We start from the raw sequence: 23654 nt of genomic DNA, 5'->3' as shown, positions 1-23654 counted from the left end.
TCATCAGGGACAATCTGATCATTCTGATTTGTACACATTTTCTTGCATTCCATACACATTTCCATCATTTTCTTTTGATTCTTTAAAGCTGCTTTGTGACAGTAACCTTTGTTAAGAAGTGCTATACAAATAAAATTGAATAGGAAAAATATTTAAAATATTTGGACTCTATAAACACATCTAAGCTCTTGAGATATGAACGGACGGACTAGCGAGGTGGTGAGGGTGGCACAAAAACGTCTAAATGTCTTAAAATATTGGTGCATACAACACTAAAACCTGCAGCGGGACTTGCACCCACACCAAACTAGCACTTGACACCCACTGGCCTAGTTAAAGGAGCAGTGACCAACGTCTGCTGTGGAGTCCTAAAAAGTTCTGGTATTCTATTTTGGCGACTGTGCCTGAGACCAAATTAGGGCAGATGTGAGATAAGAGTAAAAGCGCTCTGACCTTTTCTGAGCCCGTGAAGAAAACATGCAGCCCCCCTATAGTACTTGACAGGTAAAACGAGGCAGATGTGCTGTGAATATGATAAAGTTAACCTATACTTTATGTGATCGACTAACCCTACATGCTTCACACACAGGAAAAAGGTGCTGACTTGGCCTTCAGATTCCCCAGATCTGAATCTGATTCGTCGTCTGTAAGATGTAGTGGAGTCACAAGTCTATAGAGATCTGTGGAAGCACCTTCGGCAGCTTACAAGACAAAAAAAAAATCTGCTGCTGAAGTCTTGATCCCAGATGCCACAGCACACCTTCAGAAGACTTGTTGTGCTTGTGACTTGTACAAGCGTGTTTTTAAAAAATGTACAATGGCATCTGTTGAATTTTGCAATGAACTAAAATGTTTACGTGTTACCATTAAGTGTGCAGAAGAAAATGTGAGATCGCGTTTATAATGTAAATTTCAATTGCACACTCATAAAAAAATAAATAAAAATACAGCACCATCTGTTGAATTTTGAGATGAACTAATGTTTTTTTTTCAAGGTCGATTTTTTTTTATGACAGAGAGTTTTCCATATCTTCTCTTCCCGTGGGCCGATTGCGATGAAACAAAGCCTATATGTTACCTCAAGCTCAGACAAATACATCTGTGTAAAAACAACATAAAAAATCATTCAGTTTTTTATGTGATGCATGCACAAACAGACAGACAAAAGAAAAAGAAAATCTTGACTTTACTGTACGTCCTGCTTAAATTGTTCTTTTTGCAAATATCTTCAATGTACAGACACGCCCACTTTACAGATTTATGACACTTTATGTATAGAAGATTGATGTAAGTACTAACTATACCCTGGTTATCCTTAAAAAAAACATACTGTGAAAATCTATTATCACAGAATAATATATTATTGATATTTCCACATCATAATGTCACATAATTACTGACTAAAGTGTGTGACTGAGCATTAAACCCTGGAATGAAGATCCCAGAGACATGGGGCACAAAATCCCACGTACTGTAGGTTATGAACTCAACTTTAAGGTGTCTGCAAACTGACACCCACAAAAGACATTCGACTTCCTCTATGAGTAGACGGTTTAAAAAAAAAAACAAACAAAAAAAAACACACACACACACACACACACACACACCCCCGTACACGTTTACACAGGGAAAAGTCATTCACAGGTGACAGTGACACGGATATGCACGTGCGCACTTGCATTCACACATGCTCATGTACGCGCACACAGGGACACACCCCAAAATCTGACTTCTCACTCTTCAAGTACGAAGGAAAAGTCCAGGTACGCGCACGCACACACACAATCTATTTTCATCTCTTTAACACACACACACACACACACACACACACACACACACACACACACACACAGACACACACACAAACACACTAATGCATATGCTATGACTTCCTGCGGAATAAAAAAAGGCTTACGAGAAGGGAGGTGCTCTGATCAGAAATCATCTGCTCACACACACACACACACACACACATACAGTGTAGGGGGATGGCAGGTGTGTGTGTGTGTGTGTGTATATGTGTGTCAAACCTTATCCAGATGTGGACATGAAGTTAGGGAGCGCTCCTGCCACTGACCCTGCACTGGCACTTTAGGATCTTTTCAGGCTAATAATTGTGGCTATGAGTGAAGTCCCTTCACCCTCAGGCTCTCAATGATGGTCTATCGTGCTATAAATATGTAAATCATTGAGAAGGCTTAATCCCTGGTTCACTTTGTTACCTTGAGCAGAAGTATTATTACCATTGTTCGTACCTGCAGTGTGTTTGCAGGCATGTGTGTGTGTGTGTGTGTGTAACTGTTAGACATGTTTGTTACGTACAGGTTTCAGCGTGTCGCGTGCAGTGTAATGTTTGTGTCTTTGCCCAGGCTGTGATGATACAAATTAAAATGATATAAATTGCGCTGCATACAGTTATAAAAGAACACTGCTTTGATCTCCCATTCCGTATCTGCTGTATATTCGAGTGTTGGTGCTCACCTGCAGCCTCTCGATGATGTTCCTGTAGTCTTTAGACGCGCTGACGGTGGAGTCTCGTCTTGAAGCGTTGCGAGCTGACATCCTCCAGTTCAGGATGGTCTTCTGTACGACGTTGTTTGATTTTACAAACAGGTTGTTTACCTGGCTGTCCAGGTCCACCGGAATGGCAATTGCCCGGCTTTTGGCTGCATGCGACACAAACAGGTTTGTAAAGCAGCGCTCACAACAGGCAGAGAGGCACTTTTTTCTGCCGCTCACACGGATCAGAGACGGCTGTTCTTACCTACGTCGGAGAGGACTTTGATGCAGCCCTCCACTGATGCCTTCTGGGTGGGTGTGAGCCAGGTACAATGGTACACCCGGAAAACACCCTGCAGGAGCTGCACGAAGACGGGTTGGCGGGTCTGCCATAAAGAAATGGACAAATATTAATAATTTTTCAAAAAAAGCTAAAGAAAACCCAAACCCAATTGTGGAGAAAAGTAGGGGGAAAAAAAAAACAAAAAACAAACAAGAACTTGCATGATCAAGATCATTAAACACACCACTTTTAACACTGCCTCGATCACAAGCGAGGTTAAGGAACCATAAGCCACCTCACAACCACATAACTGCAAAACTTTACGTTCCAAGACACAAACAGAAAATCGCTACAGGGCTAAAAGTTTTTGGGAAACTGACCATCACAACCAGATGTGTGTGTTCTACATCCCACTAAAGAACCATGGGCATGAACCAGAGTTGGGCTACTTAGTTCCAATTAAATTACATTGTAAAGTTACAACATTTGATGACATTTGTCTGTAATAATGTGCCTTTAACTTTGTTTGGGAAAGAACCATGTATGCGTAGAAGTGATGGTCAGAAGTTCACACATGTTTTGGCCATGTAGTTTGTAAAATAGTCTGTACAACAAAACTAAAAGTCCTATAGCTTTACAGATATAATCTCTTCTTAGACAAATATAATTTCATAAATAAAATTTTATATACATTAAATTAATGTAAAATTTCGAACTCACAGCATGTCTAAATCTGAAAATCCCTGAAAACAATAAACTAATAAAAGAGGAAGAGGGGTTAATTATCTCTTTAAAAAATCTTCTAAAATAAAATAAGAAAGATGCTTGAGTCCCGTGTGAGCTCAGTTAACTTCAGACAGGCTTACTAGAAGTATGACTAACCAACACAGAGATGTCACCACACCATACTGTGCAATACCTCTGTTAGTTTGCTCAGAAGGGAGGACTGTAACAACAGACAGCAGCCGATGTCATCACCTCTCACTTCAGGGAAAGCAGTGATGTCATTTCTTGGTTGGAAAAGTTATTGGGGTCCTTTTAAATCGTCAGACATCGCTTCTTTCTTTTTTTTTTATTACCAACCTCAGACCATGTAGACAAAGCACTACTCTGATTCACACTGAATAACTGATGACTTGAGTTTCTGGTACAGCTTAGAAAATACAGACGACTAAGACTTTTTTAATCTTTTTATCAGATTAAAAAGGTTTGACTGTAAGTCTATAGTATTTTTTTGCGTAAAATTTTAAATAAAAATGATTAAGGAAAAAACACAAATAAAAGTTTTTATCTATTATTTTAATCTATATGAACAGCTTGTCTTCACTGGGAGTCATTTTGGCGCCCTTTGTTTCGACCCTTGCTTGCATAAAGTAAAGGTTACTATGAGTCTGATTAAGAAGAACTATAAACCATGGGGGGAAAAATCTAACACATTTCAATTGCATTTTAGAATTTATCATTGAGAATGTGTCTGCTTTTAATTCAAGTGCTTTTCATCTTTATATCGGGTGGAAAAAAAAAAGCATTCAGCTGACTGAAGCTCTCCTGATCAGGAGTCAAACAGCGAAACAAAAAAAACAAAAAAATTCTTAGTGAAATCCTCATGAGCAGGAAACAGCTGTCAGCACATATGGAGTAAGTTCAATCTGGGGGAGGACCCAGACAAATAAGCCTCGTGAATGTTAAGTCTAATACTCCGTTCAGGAGGGACAGTAGGCGGTGTTCACTAAAGTCGACCTACCCGGTGGACGAGTCCCCCAATGAACCCCTAAGTGAAGTGACGACAACAACAACAACTACTTGACAGAAATAATCAGCTGATGCCGTCCATGCATGCACCCAGCCGTGGGTACACATTGTGTCGAGAGACATTTGTAATTGTGCATGCGAAATCGAACTCACACTCACATACACATACAGTAAAACCACTTGGCTGCCATGCAAGACCTAACCACACCAGCGATGTTGCGAAACAGAAATGTGGGAAGTTTGGATCTGTAAAATAGCTCACACACATAGACTTGTGTGCATGTGCATGTGCGAGTGTGTGTGTGTGTGTGTGTGTGTGTGTGTGTGTGTGTGTGTGTGTGTGTGTGTGCACCAGCTGCACAACCAAGTGTAACCAATGACTGGCTTGAGTGCTTTTGGAAAACTCTGTAATGCACAGTCTGAGTTCTTGGAAAGCTGTGACTCAATCCAAGTCGTCAGCCTTTTTCTACAGAAATGTGTGCATGTATGAAATGTGTGGTGCTCGTGTGTGAAGAATCTTGGTACGATGTGTGTGTGTGTGTGTGTGTGTGTGTGTGTGTGTGTGTGTGTTTGTACGTCTGTACGTGTGTATTTGTACGTCTGTACGTGTGTATTTGTACGTCTGTACGTGTGTATTTGTACGTCTGTACGTGTGTATTTGTACGTGTGTATTTGTACGTGGTAGATCTGAGATATGTAAAGAAACACCAGGATGGGTTGTGGGGGCGTTTAGATGAGGACGGGTTACTGGTACTTACATACATATGACGTGCCATCTAGATGGAGGGGCGGGGTCAAAGTAATCAAAATAGTCCTTTTTTAATTAAACAAAGTTAGGTCTTTAGGGAGATAAATGAATAAACTGCACATCAAACAGGAACTGCACTTGAAGGCTTGAGATAAATATAACAAAGGGAGGTATAAGCTTGGTTTTTTGTAAGTCTACCAGGGTATTCAAATGTCTCACAGAAAACAGAAAGTTGAGCCTCGGGTCGATTCAGAAGCGCCTGGAAGTGATTACCTGTAAACTGGTGCTCTGATCGGAAAAGGGAGAGCTGAAGAAAGTGGTGACGATGCTCATGACCGTCTCTGTGACATAGCGCTCCAACGTGGAGTCGGCGTGCTTGCGGTCGCTCGTGTTGTTGCAGACCTGCGAGTCGTAAATAACAACAACAAAGAAAATGGTGCGGAAATTAACACAAAGCATTGGCCACGATGAGTAAAGTCAGAACGTGGTTCTGATTCACCCTTCCCGTGTCACCAATCGCAGCAGAATGATGGAAAGGGCACACAAAACAACATGAGTGACTTTTACGAAAGATTTTTATGCTAGAATAAGCTCCAGGTCACGGCTTTAAGGCAGTATCGGTGAGTAAACCGTTACTTACAGATTAATGTATAGTTTTAAATTAAAATTGTCTTCATCATAGTTTCTCACAATATGCTCATACTGCAACAGGAATTTTACAAAAATCGGTTCGGGCAGGAGGCTGTTTCTGAAATTCTTAACTTTGAAGATATAAATGTATCTTAAGACATATCTATCTTATTGCTACACAAATTTAAGCACAGCACCCATTAGCGGCCGCCCTTCCTGTTTTTCTCTTTTGAACTTTAAATAACCTATCGAAATCACATCATTATCAGATGAAAAATGATTTACTTCTTTTCTTTTTCCTGGTTAATTAATTTGCCTTAAAATATCTCACACATATCTCTTGTTTTATATTTTAACTGAAAAAAAAAAAAAAGAAAGAAAAAAAAAAAGAAAATCAAGGCTCAGAAGCTGTTTTGAAGGTAATTACCCTGCATATATCAACCAGGAAGTTCTCAAAGAGCTTCCACATGTGGTTGCTTGTGTAGATCTCCTTCATCTCCACTTCTGTGTCTACGTAGCAGTGGTTTAGGAAGTCGATATATGCAATCTTCACCTGCAGGCAGTCGAAACAATTGGAAATATTGGCTAAAACCCCAAGATGTGGTTGTTTTCGAACCAAAATTAGAGCAATACAGGCATAAAATTGGTGTACAAAAACTGATTAAAAAATTTTAATTAAAAAAAAAAAAAAAAAAAATTGCAACAAGAAAAAAATGCCATAGTCACACAAATATCACTTCTTGAGAGACAACAATTTTTCGAAAGTTTATCTAATGGATTTCCACCTATCACCTTATGAGGATCTTATAATGATACTATTAAAAAGCTTAAAAGTAGTTAGAATTTTGTGTTTTTATTATTTAAGCTCACAAAGTCCAAATCTCATCAAATCACTATTCGTACTCTTTCGCACATTTGGCCTCTCAATACTGAAGCTGGAAGTCAATTACAATATGTTCGATCTGTCACTCTTTAGGATTAGCCAAGTGTCTGAAACAGGTCTAAGTTCTGTCTAGTACACAGAGGATTAAAAAAGTGGACGGTCTGACCTCAGGGATGCAGTCCTCATGGGTGACGACACGGACGATGTCGTCCAGGGGCAGAAGTGAGTTGCACTTGATCTCTGTGTAGACGTTCTTGCCCTCGGTGCACACGGCTAGCAGCTCCACCAGATGGATGTGGTACATAAGCGGGCTGTTTTCGTCCATCCGGTCTCGCTCCGAACGCATCATCTGCACCAGCGTCTGGAACGAGGCTCTGTCGTTGTAGAACACCAACACGTCTTCCCCGGCATTCACCAGCTACGATGGGTAAGGAAACAGGGCGGGGGGGGTTAAAGATGGGGGAGAATAAGATTAAAGCGTCAAGGTTCAGAGGAAGCACCCATAACCAACCTCTGCCATCACGATATCCTGGCACTTCTTGATGAACTTGTTCTCAGCCTTGACGATGGTCTGCAGGAACTTGAGGTACTGGACGTGCCTGCCGTGCGTCTCGATGCAGTGCACGAAGTGCTGCACCACACGGTCGTTGATCTCGCTGCACAGCTGGAAGTTATTCATGAAGATGTGCTGCATGGTGACGGCCTCTAGGATCTACACAGGGAGAGCAGGGTCACATCTAAGCACAACTGATGCTGTAGTAACCTATGCAGTTAAATATAAGTGGTGTACAGTCAATAAATTATCTACATACTTAATCTTATAGACTACAAATTACCATGAGTAAATTTTCATGCTACTATATTTCTAGATTTATTATTATGACTGGTTTTTAGGTACACTCATAGGACATGGAAAAATATTCCAGCACAGATTACCAGAAGGTCTTATCAACCCTATCGGGCTTATCAGGACATGTCTCAGATGCTGGATAACCCATATGAGTTCCCCATGAAAGCAAACCAGGACTTTTACCCCATCCAGTACAGATGTTCATTTACATGGACTCACCCCAGGGTTGAGGAAAAGATTAATGTGCTTGTGGAGCAGGGCTTGGTTCTGCTGGTTCCCAGCGCAGAAGTTCTGGAGGAACTCATGAGCAAGCTTCATGATCTCCTGCATTCTGACGTCCTCACCCTGCCAAACCAAACAGCGTTCATTTTCACGAGCAAACCGTACACAAGTTTAATCTTATTTCATCTGTTCAGCAGCAGGCCTTACCACATCCTGACACACACGAGACTCTGATGAGATATTTTCTAATAGCAGAACTTTCTCACCTTTTCATAGGGGATCTGAAGTAGCTCAAGCACCACAGCGTGAGCTCCCATGTTCCTCAGCAGCCTTTGCTGCTGTTTCTTACTTTTCTTCCCAGATGCTCCCTCCTGAACACACAACTTGCTCAGCCTTAACAGGATCTTCATAAAGCAGGAGTGAGAACAAAGAGAGAGAGAGAGAATTTCTTTTACTTAGAAGAATAATAAGTTACAATTAGTCATCAGAAATCAATGACATTTCAACAAAATATCAACAGAAGGCGAAGAAAACTATGAGTAAGAAAGAATGAGTAGGAATCGACAAGAGCGTGAAACGCAACAACAATGCGCAAGTGAATTGTTTTAAAAACATGTGTTCGTACCAACTTATTATTTTTGGTTTTGAATGAAGGAGTTTAAGTGGTGGTCATAGGGCTGTAATAGCACGTAGCACAACTACTTCATCACTACGCAATGACGCTTGTCTTGCAGGGTTTGCAGGTGTGTGTGTGCGTGAGTGTGTGTGTCGACTACAGAAATGAGGCACATTTACCTCCTTGACAACCCGGTAATTATAGCTGCTAGTGCTCTCCGTTTTATTTTTCTCCATGCCACTCGAGTCACCCTACATAAAGAGTAAACACAAAAACAGTCCACTTTCAAACACAGTAATTATTTAACAGCAATCCAAACAGGGGTTTAGCAGTTCCAAAATCACAGGCTCTTTGTAAGGTAAAAAAAAAAAAAAAAAACATCAACAAACAAAACAAAAAGTCTGGAGGAGATATGGCAATATGGACACACATTAAATAATAATAACAGAGTTTGGAGTCACCTGGGACCACCTGGTACGATATGATTCCTATAGTAGGTGCCGATTCGATTTATATGACGATTCTATAACCCGATTTGATATAAATTTTATCACCATTTGTTACAATTCTAAACAAGTTTAGCAAATTATTTGCTGCTGTCACACAGGATAATGTGCAGTCTGCCAATGTTTGCATACTTTAAAGTGCACCACCTGTAGGATTATGAAGGAACTGCAAAAAAGTCAATTTTGAAGTCAGTGTGATGATACAGAGACAATCGTGATATGTAACTGAATAAATTTTTCCCCTCATCTCTACAAATTAATAACAGTAAATTCAAAAACAGAATTCAAGATGATCTGCTGATCATTTACACTCGTGAGCACGGTTCACGTTAAACTGGATGTTAATATATTTGGGTGGTGTCAGGGATGAACCAATAGGCTTATATAAATTTTTGTGCATAATGCTCAAACCTTCTTTTTGTGGTCAGATTCAGCCGGACCATCGCCTCCATCCAGCGCGTCTTCCCCCTGGCGCTTGTACACCCACAGCTCAGACTTCTCGACAATAGAGCGCAGCTGGTCTAGGTCAGACTTTATTTGTTTGTAGTTATCTACATCCTGACTAGTCACCAAAAGCTGGACCTGAAAGATGGGGGGCGGGGGGGTGTTCACACAAGGGGCTTCAAAAAAGTAAAGTTTCCAATTTTTTGTGCAAGTGTTTCATTTAGACACTTAGAGCCAACAATAGCACAAAACCTCTCTGAAAGCTGTGTGCGTGTGTCATTGTGCGATATGTGTGTATACCTGCTTGAAAGCCATAAGCACTTCCTGTCTCTGGCTGAAGTGTCTGAAGAGTAGGTGTAAAGCTCCAGACACCAGCGGAGGATAGTCATGCATGGTAAGGTGCAGAAGAACCCTCAGAAACGTTCTGCCTCCGTGGTCATCGAGGTCTAGTGGTGTGTTCTCCTCGCTGAGTGGATAAAAAAAGAGCTGAACGTGCTTCGTATAGATAGATAGATAGATAGATAGATAGATAGAAATATGTGTGTAAAAAGCGATAGAGAATTATTTATGGATTACAGCATCTTTATACCTTGCCCCGAAGATCCCCTCGGCCTGCTCTTCGATCTTTTCAAAATCTAGTGCTGGATAAAACAAAAGGGACAAGCGTATAAATAAAGTTGGAAGAAACTAAACAAAAAAGCTCTTGAGAGTTAATCACACAGTTGAAGCTTTCACCTGGTATACTGTTTGGACCATCGCCGTTAGCGGTAGCTGTAGTAGCAGTAGCATTAGCAACACTAGCGTTACCATTAGCGTTAGGGTTAGGTAGGGTGTCGGTCTGAGTGTTGCTGCCATCAAACTCTTTTTTAAAAATGCACAGCAGGCAGGATATCCTGTAGTCCAGACGCACATTAAGAATAAACTACAGAGTAAAAGAGAAAAAAACAACAACAACAAGATCATAATAAATATACCATTTAATATTTATATTTATACTTATTCAAAAGCTTTTTCCTCCTATTAACAACTCACGGTCATACAACACTCTTCACATACAAAATATATAATTTACATACTGTACATATCTATGTACATAACACTTACCCACGTACTCAGTAAACGGATGCATATACTGTACATTACCTGGAGGATCTCAATGATCTTCAGCTTGGTGTCCATGACCAGGATGTCCTCCTTCTCAGGCTCCGTCTGGGTCTTGCCCACCTCTCCGTCTGGGGGTGCTGTAGGGGTGGTGGGCAGAAAGCCACCCCCCCTGAGTACAACCTGGGTCATCAGTTCCCCTACACCATGGATAGACCGCATAACGTTACTACCTGTAAAGACAAAGAGACATGTCACAGATCAGTTAATGCCCCTTTTTTATTAAGGCGTTAGGATAATTTAAAAAAGTATATACAGTATATCATAAACTCATAACATTTACTCAGGCAAGCAGTTAAACCACACCTTTGTTCTCATCGCCTTTTTCCATTTTGTTGATGGGATATATCGTGCTGACGTGCACACAGTCCAAAATGGCCAGCAGGATCTTGGTCAGCCGCAGCAAATCGCTGAAGCTGTAGAAGCCGAAGTAGATGAGGTTCCGCGCCAAGTTTACAACCTTGTAAATTACAAAAACAAACAAACAAAAAGTACCAAATTATCATATAAATGATTATCATGATACCTAGATGTCAATTTGATTTATATCACGATTCTATATCCTGATTTGATATTATTTTTTTCTCGGATTGTAACAATTCTAATCAAGTTTAGCAAATACTTTGTTTTTATAAAAAAATATATAAAACATAAAAAAAATTTTTTAAAGTAAATAAAAAAAAGTTAAGGGCTGATTGTGGAAACTTACCTCGAAAGTGAGTTTGTTTTTCTCCTTGTCTGAGAAGGGAACGTTTTGGCAGACCACAATTCTTAGATAGTTCTCCACAAACTCCATAGTGAGAGCGAAACGCTCCTTAATCTCATCTCTGGTGGTGCCGTCATTATCATAACTACAAAAAAAAAAGATAAAATCAATCAGTCAGTCAATCAATCCCTATTTTTTTAAGTAGCAGAAAACACTGCATGAAAAACAACATGTCTAAAAATAAAGACGTTGAGATAACAATAGATATAATAATTATAATTTGCTATGAAAAGTGGGGGATAATAATTATATTACTTCTATAATAATTATATTACTCATATTAATAAATAAATTACTCATCAATGGCGATCTTGGAGGGGATCTCGGACCACAGACGGGCGTATTTCACTGGTGTCACTGGTTCCTGGGGATCACGATCCACATGCATGTGCAGCATGAGGCGGCAGAAAGAAGCACGCAGGTCGTAGGGCAGGTCCTCGTCTGACATGCAGCGCAAGATCAAGTCAACGTCCAGCTGACCTGAGATTTTGTTGATGGCCAGGTACTGCCGGTCGAGGCACATGCGGGCAAACAGGTTCAGCTGGTACCTGATGACAGGAGAAAGTATTACAGTGGACATAAGAACCAGATACTTATCTTTAAATCTTTAAATTTCATTCAAATCTGTACTGTCATTTCCATTTTTAGATTTTTGATTAAGTGCATCTCTATGTGATTCTCATAACACACTGCTTAAAAAAAAAAAGAAAGAGAGAGAGAACACCCAATTTGACTTGAACTAATATTTACACATACAAGAGATATTCAAATCAAACCAGGACTAAATGTTCCCCTAATTTCTTTTTCCCTTTTTTGAGTAGTATTCTTCTTTAAATTTTACTCATGTTTGTTTACTCGTCCTGTGCAACATTCAGGCAGCTATTACCTGTAGTAGCCGACAACCTCCTGGTCTTCCTTCTGGCCCTCCTTGGCATCCTGCGCCAACTCTCTGATGCTCTTGCTGCGGATTTCCTTCCCGCTGTCTTTCCAAAACAACCACACCTCTTCCACATCTTCCTCTGACTCCAGCGGAGGCTCTCCCACATTTATAGAATCAATCTCAAATCGAGACAAAACGAGTCTGGGAGAAAGTAGGGGAAATTAAGCAGACGTTTCACATTGTTGGTATTAAATTGAAACACAATACCTAAGTCAGCTTGTACAGTCAGCTTGTACAGATGGAAACATTCCAGTAGAAAACATTTTTCATGTTTTAATGTACATTCAATTGAATAAGTGGATAAAGAGGTATACAGATGAAACAGCTATATAGATGTATTTAAGTTTATATACACTGATCATGACTATAAATGTCATAGCAATAATGGGCTTGGAAGGATTTCTTTGAATTCATGTTAGAACGTGTTTTTGTTTTTAAATATTCACACTTCAGCTCAGATCACGGCTCTACAGCCGATCAGGGGCGTCTGTGAGCTCACGCAAGCAGAAGGAGCGGATAGCGCTGTCCTCCAAATGTGTTACGCCCCCAGTGTTGCGTGAGCGGGCAGTTCGAAAAAGATGCGGTTGGCTGGCGTCATGTGGTTCGGAGAAGACATGTGATAGTTTTCGGGCCTCCCGACTGAGTGGTAGTAGTAGCTTTAATGTGGGAGCCCCCTAATGACGGGGAGGAATTAGACACGACTAAATTCGGGAGAAAATCAGGAAGAAATCCCCCCTCCCCCCAAAAAAAAGTCCCAAAATGTGTTTTTGCTAAGCACGAGGTCCCTCAACTTCAATCATCCAGTGCCGATGATGACGATGGACTTCTGCTGGGAGCTTCTAGAAGAAGACCTAAACTGTCATCCTCAGCTGAGAGCAAACTGGTTCACATGGTAAGGAACAACCCAGGAACCACCAAAGCTCAGGTGGTTCTAGAAGTTCTAGAAGTCGCTGAAACACCAGTGTCACAGTTTACAGTCGAGCCAGTTATTACATCACCATGAACTAAAAGGCTGCTGTCCAAGGAAGAAGCCGCTGATCCAAAATCCACACCTTTAAGCTCGACTAAATGTTTGGAGACCACCCCACTTCTCTCTTCCCTGCACTGGCTTCCTGTAGAGGCACGCATCAAATTCAAAACCCTGATGCTCGCCTACAAAGCTAAAAACAACCCAGCACCTGCTTACCTCTCGGCTCTAATCACACCCCGCACCACGTTCCCTCTGTTCCTCCAGCACTGTTTGGCTGGTCGCACCATCTCTTAAAGATAGAGGAATACATACATCTAGATTGTCTTCTGTTCTGGCACCTAGGTGGTGGAATTAACTTTCTCTAGATGTCTGTACAGCTAACGACCTATCTGTTTCTTCTGACTGCAACTGTATCTATCTTATTATCCGTGGATTTGGAGGTAGTGATGTCTGCTGAGCTTGCATGACATGACTTTAATATACAGCATGTATGTAACATTTACACATTCAGGTACAGGTTATTTTCTCACAAGTAAGCACTCACTTGGTTTCTATGAGAATGTCGGCATTGGCTGGGTCCAGCACCGCATTACATATCAGCTCCTGTGTGACAGGGATGGACTTATTCATTGACACACACAGATCAGAGAGGTAATCCAGAAACCTGTGTTCATGCACCACACAAACACACAAACAAGAAACACACACAAGAAAATGATGTATATAGTGATCTGACCTTAACCTTTATTAAAATCAATTAACATCGGTCATATTCAGAGCTCTGCTGAGAACATTCTTCTGCTCAGGCTCATACTCCATAATCGGGTCTACTCATTAATGGTGTTTTTTCTTCTTCTCAAAAACAGATTTATTTGAACTATAAATCACAAATCGGACAAACACCATTCTGTGTGATTATAAACACTTTACGGAAAGCCAGTGTTTATTAGTTTTTGTTCCCCCCCACCCCCACCCCGCTCCTGCACTAAGCACAATCCCGCTCTGCACCTTCACCACTCACCTCGGCTCACGGTTCTTTCTCACAAGGCTGACGAAGGTGTCAATCTCTGCTGCGGTGATGTGCTTCTCCAGCAGCTTGCGATTGTTATGTAGAAGCGCCGTGATGGTGTCCTCGGCCAGCACGTCGTAGCCGATCTGCTTCTGCATGAACCGGAACTGCTTGGCAATGTATTCCTGCAGCAAGGAGTCTCAGGAGTCAAGCAGGTCAACGGCAATACGACAGGGCAGAGCAGTTACAACAAAAGCAAGCATACACTGCAAAACTAATCCTAATTGGTCAGAATGTCTTCAGGTCTTTCTGATGAACTTAAGGAAGATGCAGCATTGGCTATAGAGATTGTTTTATGTCCCGATACAACTCATAAAGAGAATGATTGTGGTTTTTTTTTTGTAATATTTGACATTTAAGAGTTGGTTCTTTTGTTACTGTGCGGCGTATGCGAAGGCTTACTGTAGCTTGAGTTGCAATTTCCTTGAAACATGTATATCTGCAGGTTTGCTTTCTCTTTCTATGTCGCTCTCATACAGGACAAGGGCATTTATTCATTTTATTTGCACTGTTTGGTGCCGTGATTCCGTGCGGTGGCAATGCATGAAGTGGCATTATGACTGGGACTGGGACTACCTAGACATTAGTGACTAGATTTTGTACATTCCAACCAATATATTTTTTGTTTTTGCTGTTGTGGTTTCACAGAGTGTCTTCTAAACCATTAGCGTGACTAAAACGCTATTTACATAATAATCATTACACATTATTAGTGTAGGGGGCTTCCCCTCAGGTCTGGGGTTGAAATTTCTATTCGAGGCTAAGCATGTGGTGTTCTGGACTTATGAGTTATTGTTTTTTGTTTTTGTTTTTTATAACAAAAAAATAAAAAGGATGTAGTAGTATGCACAGATAAAAGCTTAGGGCAGTCGAACATTGAGCTTTATATATACTGTATAAAACTTTACAAGGGAAACTGACCACTAAAACCTCTCTGCCTCTTTAACCAGTCTGGCTTTAAAGCAAAAAAAATGTAGTTATTTTTATTTTATAGTATAATTAAATTGATATCATTATAATTTATACTATTTATATAAAAAAAAATTCCCTGCTGGACAAGGCTCACTACCACATATATAGTACTGCCCAAAAGTTTTTAAGTTTTTTTCACTCTCATTTTTGGAAAGTTTTTGTCTCTCATTTCCAGTCCAGTCGCTGAACCTGAGCAGTTTCAAAGAAATGTTTTTTTTTGTTTGTTTGTTAAGCCACACAGTGACCTATGAATCATTCCAAGCATGAAAACCCATCTAACTTAACGCATTAACCAGTGAGAAACAGGTGCAGATGATGACAAATGATCAGGCCGGTGATTAGTATACTGCTGTTGCTAAATGCTCAGTGGTTTGCGTTGACAATATTACATAAACAACTAATTTTTTTATTACATCTTTTGCAACCTGTCACAACAAAAATCTTTGTTCCTATTTCTTTAATTTAATATATGTATTATTTATTTTTATTTAATATGAACAAGACTTTTGCACCGTACTGTACCTACAGATGATAAAACTTTTCTCTGTAATATTCTACAGCACCAGACACGATGTTAACTACACATAACCAGATGCAGTCAGACTCGGGAACTCTTTGATGCAGAGACACAATGTAAACATCCTGATCTGGACAATAAAGAAAATCTTTAACACAATAATCTCTGCACAGGTAAACTAAAGTACCATGTCAGAACCCAACAATCCTGGCTCATACGACTCCCTCAAAGCCGCATCTGATAGACAAGGAAAGTTCACAAAACAGTGCTAGACTGTGTGAACAAAATCATTCTGCCAGACAACTGCCTATTCTATAAGTGACAAACTGGATCAAAAGTATTTACATCCTTAGAGTCTATGTTTGTTTATTTTTAGATGCATTTTTTCAATATTAGTATCTGGACTACATGCTAATGTAACAGGCTGTGCCAGCATGATCATGAAAGGAAAAAAACATTATCACAACATGTTTTGCTTAGAGCAAAACTAAAAACAAAGTAATCCCCCAAAAATATATCATTTTAAAGAACTGTAACTCCATCAGACTTAGACATGTTAGCTCTAAAACTTAGTCTGTTTGTGTAGTCTTCTGAAATCTATTATCTATAAATGAATCACTCTTATCACACTTCCGTGTAAACTGTGTATCTCACACCTTCAGTAGATTTAAAAAAGAAAAAAAGAAAAAGAAAAAAAAGAGAAAAAGAAAGATTTAACCTCCACAAACAGAACCTAATCAAGGCAGCGTTATCTTGAACATGTGTACCGTGGAGTCGTGTACGAGATGAAACGCTGCTCGATGTGTTTAAAAAGAAGACGTGCGCATGCTTGGGATCAGCTGCGCAAAACCACATGTTAATAACTTAACGAAATATAAGGCATTAAGTGAAGATGGTTACCTGGTTCTTCCTGTAGTCCTGCTGTGAATGGCGGAGCACTCGGTAGCACAGCCGACAGATGTGCCTAAAAGGTGCGTGTCTCTGATCGCCAAGCTCCTCCAATCGGAGCATGGGCCCGTCGCCACTGTCGGTGAACGGAGCCTGCAAGAGCTTAAAGATCTGCAGAGGAGAAGAGTAGATAAAAAAACGTCAAGCACACCACCATAATGGTCAAATTGACTTGTTGGTGTCATATCTGCCCACATTTTGCTAAATAATGTGTAAATAACGTGTCCCCAACTTTTGATTTAATTGGAAACACGGTTCTACGGACATTCGTAAATGCGAACAAATTGCAGAAGTAGCTCACGTGTTTTGTACAAAAAATAGACACTGCAGTGCACCAGATACGATTATATACAGTTATACACAATATTTTCAGTGTGTAAGTAAATGTGTAAAATGTCTGGTATATTGTACGTGTGTGTGCAGGAGAAATGAGTCGGCCTAACCGGTTTCTATGAATCAGTCCGGGAGCACGGTTATAGAAAATGCATGTCCTGTAAAGCTGTCCTGATGGAGAATAATGCTAATTTCGGAAAATCCCAGTTCATAATCCAATACAGTAAAAAACATCTCTGCGACAAAATAACGTCCGGGATTCACTGTTACATTTCCCATTTTACTGTGAGATATTTCTTTAGACGCAGTTACAGTTTTTGGCCATATGAAACTAGAAAGTGTGGGTAAAGGGGACAGTGATTTAGTCAAGTGGATTGGTATTCTTTGCATTGTTCATGTCAAAGGGGTATAAGACACACTTTGTCGGACTTTAGAACAAATCCAACTTGCAAACATGCTACCAAAACAGAACTTGTTCACAATTAGGGGACTACCTGTACATTAAAAGAAAGTGTAATACACAACAGCTCTACCTGTTTGAGGATGTTCTGTTCCCGCATAAGTTTCTGCCGTTCACGGTTTGGCTTGTTGACCATTATCTCCAGCACGTCTTGACCGCTGTTAGGAATATCCACCACAAAGAACACTAAGTCCTCTAGCAGCTTGGTCACAAACCTGCACAAACACCCAGGAAACAGAAAAAAAACAAGAGACACAAGACTGTCAACTTCCTATCTTAATATGATCAAATTTTTTATAATTCACTTTTTGTCCTAACATAATCTGTGTAAAAGTAACAAGAATTTTTTATTGTGTTTTCCATATTTTTATAATTTTATAATTTATAATTAAGTATAGTTATCTTAGTGCTACAATATTATTAACTTATAATCATCATGAGAAGGCAACACTTTATAAACTAAATTACAAAACCATGCCAACATCATATCCTAACTTACAGTATTTCTAAACTCCAACAAGAGGATTTTCATGTGTAAATGGGCTTATCTAAATTAAAAATAAACATATTTAAAAATGCCTGTTTTGTTTATATACTTTATTATAATTCTCATCTGATTGCTCCCTGATGATCCCTTTTGAAATGCTAGTTTCAATTTGGAATAATTCCAACATGGCCAGCCCTCAAGGCCTGAAAATGGCTCATGACCCATTCATTCTGGGACAAAAACTTTATTACTCAAGTTACACACACACACATATACACACCTGTTGTTGGGAACATCCTAGGCCAATGGTATTTGGCAATACAGTGATTTTTTTTTTTTATTGCTCAGAGCAGACTCATTGCTGTAGTGACTGAGATGGGGCAGGTGGATATTAAAGAAGAATTACACATTTGAGTAAATTTATCGATGATACACACACCTTTGCTCACCTTTTATAAATAGGATATAAACAACTAAGCTGGTCAGGTACAACATATATAAAGGGAATGAAATTAGAGACACTACAAACCTGAAGAAAGTGATTCATTACAGTAACACGTTAAAATTATTTAATTCATCTTATAATGATAAAGTCATCAATCTTATTTAGTCTAATCCTGTAATGATAAATCAGCTATTTAAATTCTTGGAGCAGCTGAGCCTGATTAAATAAACCCCCCCAAAAATCTGGGCGCTCTGAGTATAGAACTCTTGATTACTGGTATAAACATGTGACCGATTGCATCATGGCAGATTTTTTATCTTTCCCAACTCTAGCCAGACATGCCTCAGGCTCCTACCTCCTTTCGTTCTGTGTAATGGTGCCCTTCTCCAGTTTGCCAGCGATAGACGCCAACACTTTACTGGCATCGTTGGCAAAGTCCAAGTCCCTGACCTCAGCGGGGGGGACGGGCACGATAGCAAAGGCCTCCTTGTCTTCCTTGATGGCAGATGTGCCAATCTAGATGGAGCAGGGACAACAGTTTTCATTCAGAAAAGCTGGTTTAAGGTTAATCTGTTTTTTTTAATCTAATCTTAGTCATCCAAGCAATAACAAGCTAACGCACCCGAAGCATGACGGGTTTTTCTTCCTCTTTGTCAATGGGGTTGTTGGTGCTGTGGACCCATGTGTTTGTGCACAGGTGACGCAATCGAACGTACGAATTCCTATAGGAAGCAGCAGAATTACTTACTCGTAAAACACAAAACAAAAAAAAACTATAATATCAAAAATATCGATATAATCACAATTACCTGATAGTATGATTTAAACACAGGTCATTACTACTTAATTACAAAAGACCCAACTTATACTGCCTGACAAATATCTGAACAATGTATGTTAATGGATGATAAGAAAGCTACTGCATGGAAAGAAAAAAAACAATACACAATAACTCTATATATTTATAGGGCAATTTCCCTCTGGGATTAATAAAGTTCTAATTTATTTATTTAAAAAAAAAAAAAAAAAAAAAAAGATCCTATCAAGTGAGGCAAGCAGCAGCACAGCGAGTTACTGCTTGAACAAGCAAAGCACAGATCCGTTCCATGCTTCTGTCCTTAAGGCAGGAGGTCGTGACCCAACACACAACACTGGTAAACAACATGTCTAAAATTTTCCCTTCGTGCACTTAATTAGGTTACACAGTGCTTTACATATAGGGTTATTCATAAACACGTTAGCTTGAGGCAATGAACTGAAACGGCATTATTGTTGTTATTTTTTTTAATCTTCTGAGAAGTTTATTGTGCATGTGCCAAAATCCTTACAGGAAGAGACAGCCGAGGAATAAAAAGGTAGTTCAGAGGCATTTCAATTCATCAAGCTTTTGGCATATTTCACGGTTGTCTGAGGGAAAGCCACCCAGTGTAGAGGAGGTAGTCATGTGAGAGTCTCTGAGCATCATTAAGTAAAGAACACATGGGGTGAGGAAGCAGAAAGCCCTGTCAGAGGCCTGCACTCCCGGTGCGACGCATGTGACTCGGATTAAAATTTCTGTCGCGAAGACGAGACAATTAAGGCAGAAAATTCAGGCACATTTCTTATAGACACAAGAGATAAGCGCTGCTGTGTGACCGACAGGCCGCTCACGCTGACTGAGCAAACAGGGCTTACGAGCATCAGAGCATCAGGGTCAGCTGGGGTAGATAATTAATCAACTATTTTGACCTATCCCTGACTTTGCTCTTGAACTTTCCTGTGCTTTCAGAATACATCACGGGACCATCCACATGCTTTTTTTAAACACATTTCCTTTAAAAGGGTTTTTTTAGTGTGAAATTCTTCAGAAGCTGAAATTACCGGCAAAATGAGTTCTGACAGGTCCCTAGATCAGCTAATGTGTGTGTTTTTAGGCAAATGTTAGTTGCACAATCCTTATGTAAACTCTCTGAGAATTTATGGCACTTGCTCAAACACACACACACTCACACCTGCCAGTTATCAAAGCCTGTATTGTTCTGATCCTGCACCTCTGCGTCGGCGTGCAAACACATCCTCTGGAGGAACTACAGCGCCTCCCAGCACTGACCAACCTCCCTATGATTTTTTTTTCTTTCTTTTTTTTTTCTTCGCTAAGTTGGCAGTTAAACAGTCACACATACACAGAGTGACCCTAACTAACCCTCTGCCTCATCTTTAGTCAGTCATGGAATTGAAAAGCCCCCAAAAATATGTAAAGACACACATACACACACACGCACACACACACACAAAAAGAAACTGTGCACCGGGCCACCAGCACGGACATCAGACACTGGCTGTATTTAGGCCAGGTTGCGTAATGAGCCATCTCATCAACAGGCTTACCTTTGTGTGCCTGTGTGTGAGTGTGAGAGTGTGTGCGCGTATACTCTGTGGCCACTTGCATTAATTAGTCACGCCTAAATCTCTTCTTTGTGCCAAGAGGTGTTTGAGAGCGTGAGGCGGCATTTTGCACGACAGACAGCGTTCAGATTACAACGTGACACAGACGCGCACACCATTTTTCTTATCTTATGAACTCAGACCACACTGATCTCTCTCTCACACACACACACACACACACACACACACACACACACACACACAGAATCATGACTAAGCTTATCAAAGCATCTACTAGCCACAGTAGATCGTAAAATCTAGTGCTTAGAGCATGAGCGGAAGGACGAGAGGAACTACAGCAGTATTAATAGTCCAGTATGCTGACAGCCCTAAAGCCTTGTACGGACTTCAACTTAGTTTTCATGCTACACACACACACACACACACACACACACACACACACACACACACACACGCAAAGCCTCACATATTAGTAAGGCAAAAAAAAAAAAAAAAACACTTGTGCACACAATATTCTTGCCCTCGCATGCCCTGCTTAAAAAGAATTAAAGGATGACAATCTTTTTTTTTTTTTTTTTAAATCAGAGTTTATTCTTTATCTTTAATTGATCAGAAAGATTTGAACGCAAGACCGAGGCAGGTTAAACTGTGATGTTCAGGACTGGGATCCAGCATAGCGCCCCCGCATCCTGATCAGCTGCACTCAGAGCCAGGAATCTGGTTTAAATTCGACAGTGGTGCTGCAACACAGGGGCCTACTGCGTCACACACGCACACACGCACGCACACACACACACACACACAGCATACATGCTTTCCAGATGATCCGCCGTATAAATACAGCGTGTTGCGTAACATCTGGCCTGCGCCTTGGCATCGGGAGACGAGACGAAATTTAACAGGATGAAACCGAGCTTGGATGCTGACCGCGGCTTCCGGCCCACTCTGAAGGTGGGACTTTCCTGTCTGCTTTTTCACATGATGAGGTCAGAATTCAGTGGAAGCCTTAATTGGGGTGTGTGCGAGTAAATACACATGCCGTCTCTCTCTCTCACTCTCTCTCACCCACACACACACACACACACACACACACACGTGTTGTATTCCAGCAACAAGCACAATGATGCGTGTAACCTGCCACGCTGATAAGCTGGAAGCACGTATCTGTAAATGTGTGTGCGTTTACTGTGTGTGTGCGCGTGTGTATACAAGTGTGTTTTGTGTGTAGCTTCCTGACGTTTAGTAAAATATGAGTCACTGGTGTTCGGGAGACAAATAAACCCATGGCACGAGGTAATGGAAGTCACAAGATCAGAGCCGTTCCTACAGACTTGTGCAACCATGTTAATATTGCAACACACACACACACACACACACAGATACACAAACAACCAAATAATGGCTCAAAATGTCCAAGACGAAGACAGAGACAGACAAATACCATCAATTAACAGTTCAAATTCAATACTACTAATAATAAGATTTTTATTCATAATAATAACTACCCTGCATTCCATGGTGTATTTTTGAAACCGTGCAAATATCCACAGCTAATGCGGTTTCTTTACTTGAGCCAAAAAAAAATGGCAGTGCTGTACTAGTCAACCATCCTTCCTTCCTTCCCTTCATCCACACATCTGTCTCTCTCTTTCTCTCCCTCTCACTCTCTCTCTTAGTGTGTCACTTTAGCTAACACAGACACTGAACTCCAATTGAAACTGTCAATTGAAAGCTGATGAGAATCGGAAAATATAATAAATTCTCACTCAGCTCGAAGAGGGTCAGCGTTATCAATAATAAATGTCTGTACGGAAATGGTTATGGTTGTAGGCCTTTTTAGGAGGTTCCAGGGAGCAGGAGAGAAATACCCCTGCCACAGGACCTGCTGTGCCGAATACATTCTCGTGTTTCTGAGCCCTCTCTCAGGTTCCGTCGACACATTGTATCCCTGATTAACCCCCAGACATCTTAGCAGCTACCAGGGACTTCAGACAACAAACGCAGAAGACTAATATATATTTTTATTTTTTGAAAACAATCAATATTTATATGCATTAAAGAGAATCTGGATGATTGTGGGTTTTCTACCAAGTTTTAGTGAAATAGTATGGTGAGGTTTGTACCTGGGTACCAGAGAGTCCCCTCCTCTAAGAGTGGTAGGGTCCAGCTCAAAGATGGAGGAGATGTCATTGCCGTCAGGGACAGAAATGAGGGTGTACATGACCTTCTCGTTGGGTGTGCGCAGACGAGCTCGTAAAGCCTCGTGCTCCAAGTCCAGCTGAGACAGAAGACACAATTACCATGGAAACTAAGCAACCAAGAGGTCAGCAAGCAGCAATGACGTAACACACACACACAAACACACAAAGCCATTCATACATCAAGATCACATTAATGATCCTATTCACCTCAATATATAATTACAATGACATTAACCTTGATGTATGAGACTGTGTAAGACTTTCTGAACAGGCTAAGCCTAGTCTTTGACATGAGACATAATTGTGTAAAATACAAGTCTCGTACAAAACACAATATTTCTCAGGTCAAAACAAAAAACAAAACAAAAAAAAACATACTTAGTAGCTAAAACAATACTGATAACTATAGCTTGGTGGCCTTGATGAGCAAAAACGCCCTTTGTGTTCACTCTGGCTCCAGTGGCTCTAGGAAGATGTTTGATTAAGGAGTGGTGTCATACTGTCATCTCCAGGCGGGCCTCGGTACTGCAGGCAATATTTTTCTGCATAACACCATCTAGTGTTTGT

General features: G+C 40.4%; 1 protein-coding gene across 10 annotated transcripts in view; it reads right to left on the bottom strand.

Annotated features, from left to right (window-relative positions):
- itpr1b (inositol 1,4,5-trisphosphate receptor, type 1b) overlaps nt 1-23654 on the bottom strand; it is a 125215-nt gene that overhangs the window by 65212 nt on the left and 36349 nt on the right. For all 10 annotated transcript variants that reach the window (XM_053483584.1, XM_053483587.1, XM_053483586.1 and 7 more), the window contains 25 exons: nt 23010-23164; nt 19124-19223; nt 18857-19017; nt 17643-17784; nt 16729-16887; nt 14292-14464; nt 13815-13934; nt 12247-12441; nt 11657-11908; nt 11304-11445; nt 10901-11054; nt 10577-10767; nt 10169-10355; nt 10023-10074; nt 9734-9899; nt 9401-9571; nt 8663-8734; nt 8134-8271; nt 7865-7990; nt 7307-7507; nt 6962-7213; nt 6340-6465; nt 5556-5684; nt 2765-2885; nt 2482-2666 (listed from right to left, as the gene is read on the bottom strand). In XM_053483584.1, coding sequence (XP_053339559.1) covers nt 2482-2666; nt 2765-2885; nt 5556-5684; nt 6340-6465; nt 6962-7213; nt 7307-7507; nt 7865-7990; nt 8134-8271; nt 8663-8734; nt 9401-9571; nt 9734-9899; nt 10023-10074; nt 10169-10355; nt 10577-10767; nt 10901-11054; nt 11304-11445; nt 11657-11908; nt 12247-12441; nt 13815-13934; nt 14292-14464; nt 16729-16887; nt 17643-17784; nt 18857-19017; nt 19124-19223; nt 23010-23164 — 3870 coding nt within the window. The remainder of the gene's footprint in view (nt 1-2481; nt 2667-2764; nt 2886-5555; nt 5685-6339; nt 6466-6961; nt 7214-7306; nt 7508-7864; nt 7991-8133; nt 8272-8662; nt 8735-9400; nt 9572-9733; nt 9900-10022; nt 10075-10168; nt 10356-10576; nt 10768-10900; nt 11055-11303; nt 11446-11656; nt 11909-12246; nt 12442-13814; nt 13935-14291; nt 14465-16728; nt 16888-17642; nt 17785-18856; nt 19018-19123; nt 19224-23009; nt 23165-23654) is intronic.

The sequence above is a fragment of the Clarias gariepinus genome, chromosome 23 (genome assembly GCF_024256425.1).
Source record: "Clarias gariepinus isolate MV-2021 ecotype Netherlands chromosome 23, CGAR_prim_01v2, whole genome shotgun sequence".
In the NCBI taxonomy this organism is placed as follows: Eukaryota; Metazoa; Chordata; class Actinopteri; order Siluriformes; family Clariidae; genus Clarias; species Clarias gariepinus.
This window is presented reverse-complemented; position numbering and strand designations above follow the sequence as displayed.